The 4,297-nt window shown below is 34.9% G+C and overlaps 1 protein-coding gene across 1 annotated transcript in view; it reads right to left on the bottom strand.

Annotated features, from left to right (window-relative positions):
• Window positions 1-2,233: 2,233 nt before the first annotated feature.
• vtcn1 (V-set domain containing T cell activation inhibitor 1) overlaps window positions 2,234-4,297 on the bottom strand; it is a 9,217-nt gene continuing 7,153 nt past the window's right edge. Inside the window, exon 5 of the mRNA XM_015395744.1 lies at window positions 2,234-2,414. Coding sequence (XP_015251230.1) covers window positions 2,302-2,414 — 113 coding nt within the window. The 3' untranslated portion in view covers window positions 2,234-2,301. The remainder of the gene's footprint in view (window positions 2,415-4,297) is intronic.

Genomic DNA, 4,297 nt, shown 5'->3' with positions numbered 1-4,297 from the left:
TAATGGACAAATAAAGCTTAGACTTGTGGAGGACATAGGGACCACTATTTCATCATTCTGCTTCATTCTATCTCTATTCTCCCACTCTGCACAATCTGTTAGTTCAATCTCTAACGTTATGCTCTCTCTGCTTTTTCTCAGAGTAGCTTTGCCTTGTCTGTTCTTGTTTGGCTATGACTCCATCCGGGAGAGAAATATGAGCTGTGCTGCTGCCATCAACACCCTTGTTTATAGATGTTGAAGATCAGCCTGTTTTTCAGTGTAGTCCTGTTTCTCTGACTGTGACTAACTGGATGTGCTTTCTTCATTCTCTGACATGGAGCTTGTCTGCCTGGCTGTGTGTTTCCTGGGGCCGCCTTTTACAGCTGCTTTTTGTATCTATGCTTCTGTCTCCTTGAACCCCAGTCGGCCTTGGCAGATGTCCGCTCACACTGAGCCTGGTTCTGCTGGAGGTTTCTTCCTGTTAAAAAGGAGTTTTTCCTCTCCACTGTGGCTACAAGCATGCTTAGTGTGAGGGATTGCATTTGAGTCAATGCAAGCAACTGGTTTTCCTTAGATAGAAAACTTTGAATCAATTTGACTGTATGATCTGTTTGAACTGTAAAGTGCCTTGAGATGAAATGCGTTGTGAATTGGTGCTATATAAATAAACTGAATTGAATGTCATTAGCATAACAAATTAATAAAATACCTGCTGTTAGATAATTTCACCAATTGAGAGCATATATATAGAAAATAAATTTAGTCCTAGCACTGATCCCTGTGGTACTCCACAGGTAAGCCTAGAGAATAAGGAAGATTTATCATTAACCTAAACAAAGTAGTCTGTCAGATGAATAAAATTCAAAGCAGCCTAGTGCTGTTCAATTCAATTAAATTCAGTTTATTTATATAGCACAAATTCACAACACAAAGCTCAAGGCCCTTTACAAAGACAATTCAGACCATAGTTCTCCCAATTCTAACAAAATTTTCAAGCCTTTCCATAGGAATGTGATGACCAGCCGTATTAAATGCACCACTGAGATCTAACAGGACAAGTACAGATAAAAGTCCATTGTTTGAGGTCATGAGAATATCATTAGTGACTTGCACCAAAGCAGTTTCAGTGATATTATGAGCTGTATAAGGCCAGATTGAAACTATTCAAAAAGTTCATTATGGTGTGGTCACACACTTGATTGGCAACTCTTTACTCAAAAGTTTTCGATATGACGCATTAATAATTAAGTAATTTGGATCGTGAGGTTTCTGAAGTAAATGTTTAATTACAGCTACCTAGGTAGAAAAAAAACTCTGCCAAGAAAAAACATTTAAGTTATTTCCTGTGATTTAAATGTTTGAAAGCTTTATTTATAAATTGGTGAAAGTACACAGAAAGTAACACATCAGTAAGGCATTTACATTAAATTTTATCAATCACTGCTCATATACACATCATCACTGATTATTCTGCCTTTCAATTATCCAAGACATAGACAGTAAACTATAATGACATAATATATGGTTTGATGCCACTAGACCACAAAAAAGATGCACAGGACACTAGTCATTAGATTGAGATGAAATGATACCAGCAGGGTTGAAGCAATGCTGAAGGTGAAGAATGTCCTTCCCAAAACACCAGTACCTGAAAAACCCCACAAGATTAGATAATGAATGCATAGTAATTAGTTTTGGATAATAGAACACATTTTCAATTTACTTTTCATCATTTCTCCAACATGCCTCCTGGATTTATAAACTAAATTAATTCAGCAGTCCTGATGTTGCACAGGCCCTATGTTTAAATGAAAGGTTTAGATAATAAACAGGAATTTTCTAAGTCATGCTTTGGTTTATTGTAACTACAGAAAAATTTACCCAAAGGGTCAACGTATAAAGAAATAGCCTGTACTCTTTGAATCTGCTTTATGAAAAATTTCATTGATTAATTAGAGCCTTTAAANGTGGTCACACACTTGATTGGCAACTCTTTACTCAAAAGTTTTCGATATGACGCATTAATAATTAAGTAATTTGGATCGTGAGGTTTCTGAAGTAAATGTTTAATTACAGCTACCTAGGTAGAAAAAAAACTCTGCCAAGAAAAAACATTTAAGTTATTTCCTGTGATTTAAATGTTTGAAAGCTTTATTTATAAATTGGTGAAAGTACACAGAAAGTAACACATCAGTAAGGCATTTACATTAAATTTTATCAATCACTGCTCATATACACATCATCACTGATTATTCTGCCTTTCAATTATCCAAGACATAGACAGTAAACTATAATGACATAATATATGGTTTGATGCCACTAGACCACAAAAAAGATGCACAGGACACTAGTCATTAGATTGAGATGAAATGATACCAGCAGGGTTGAAGCAATGCTGAAGGTGAAGAATGTCCTTCCCAAAACACCAGTACCTGAAAAACCCCACAAGATTAGATAATGAATGCATAGTAATTAGTTTTGGATAATAGAACACATTTTCAATTTACTTTTCATCATTTCTCCAACATGCCTCCTGGATTTATAAACTAAATTAATTCAGCAGTCCTGATGTTGCACAGGCCCTATGTTTAAATGAAAGGTTTAGATAATAAACAGGAATTTTCTAAGTCATGCTTTGGTTTATTGTAACTACAGAAAAATTTACCCAAAGGGTCAACGTATAAAGAAATAGCCTGTACTCTTTGAATCTGCTTTATGAAAAATTTCATTGATTAATTAGAGCCTTTAAAAATGAGTTAAGATTTACTCAGCTGATTTTTATCTACAAAAATATGATATAAATCAGAAGGCAAATCAGGGGACTACAAAGTAATTTACACCTCACTGAGTCATTATAGCCAAAGCTGCCCTGGGGCAGACTGACAGAAGTGAAGCTGCCTTACATAGGAGCCACATTCCTATCTTTGTTTGAAACCAAAAAAATAAATAAAAATAAAACGCATCAGTATTTGATTTTTTTAAAATCAAAATTAGAAATTGGATAACAACTTTAACTGATTTCTGTTTTGGTTAAAATATAAACAAACACGCAAACAAACAACAACAAAATTATTGACACTTTAAAATTTTTTTTCATTTTTGGTTTCAAACAGAAAAAAACGAACAGACGATGACCCAGTTGGGACCAGCACTCATGTCGGTATCGTTAGGTAGTATGTGTTTGAAGTAGCAAAGGGCCTCATGCACATATTCTTATCATAAATTTCTCTTACTTTTTCTCCTACTATGGGTTTTTCTTGCTCCACATCAGATTCAACAAACATTCTTAACTTCAGTAAATGATCATAAATGATCCCCGTAAACCTGATGCAGCGCACCTGTACATAAGGGAGCTTCCAAACCAAGAAATGTTAATCTTAAAAATCACCACCCCAATAACGCTGTATAGTTTCTGTCCCAGATGTTATTTTAATAGCAGCTGGTTATTTTAATCTGACTGTTCTTTCTTTTGATGAAATTACAACAGATTACACCATTGTCCCCTAGATACCGACATGCCAGCTGCTGGTGCAATGACTGACAGTAGTGTCATCAGGGAATAAAAATAAAATTTTTGATTACAGGCTTGCACAATACATAACGATGCAGTCTAATAAATGAACAATTGTTTCTAAATAAAACAAATGTCATTTAGTTGAAAACTAGGTTTGGATAACAGCTGAGTGATTGCACAACACTCCTACATCAAGTGTGGAGCACTCGTAAAATGTGTTTGTACCTGAGAGAAGATTTTGAAATAGGAGAAAATAATGAATGCAACATTTTTTCCTAAATTATTCGTACTAAAGATTTAAGAACTAATTTGTCCATTAGAACTCTCCTTGCATGAGGCCCAGTGATTCAAACATGAACAAAAAGAGGCTCGGACCCGTCCCTTCTGACTTTAAAACCACTTTTAGTGGGATTGTTCCGACTATAATTTATATGGTTGATCTTTCCAACTCCTGTTCAGCACCTAAGAGCTGTAATGTATTCAAGAAACAGGTAAATAAATCCAGCTAATCTCTATGTTAAATTATTAATCTTTGTTCTCTTTATCTTTTTGTGTTTCTTAATTCAACTGAAATGTACTTTTCCTTTTTTTTCCTCATGTTTGAATCATCTGGCCGCTGGGATGTGCTATTCAAATAACCTTACCCTGTCTATGTAAGCATTGAGGATCATCATGTTCTGGATGACTAAAAACCTAAGCTAACAAACCACCGATTAAATGCTAATAGCCTTAAACAGATCCTTTTTTCTATTTGCTGTATACATTAGCCAAAGCTTCTTCCTTTAGAACAGGTTTCTATAC

Source organism: Cyprinodon variegatus, unplaced genomic scaffold (genome assembly GCF_000732505.1).
Source record: "Cyprinodon variegatus isolate N-32 unplaced genomic scaffold, C_variegatus-1.0 Scaffold757, whole genome shotgun sequence".
Lineage (NCBI taxonomy): Eukaryota > Metazoa > Chordata > Actinopteri > Cyprinodontiformes > Cyprinodontidae > Cyprinodon > Cyprinodon variegatus.
Note: the sequence above shows the minus strand (reverse complement) of the source record. Positions and strands in the feature narration are given on the sequence as shown.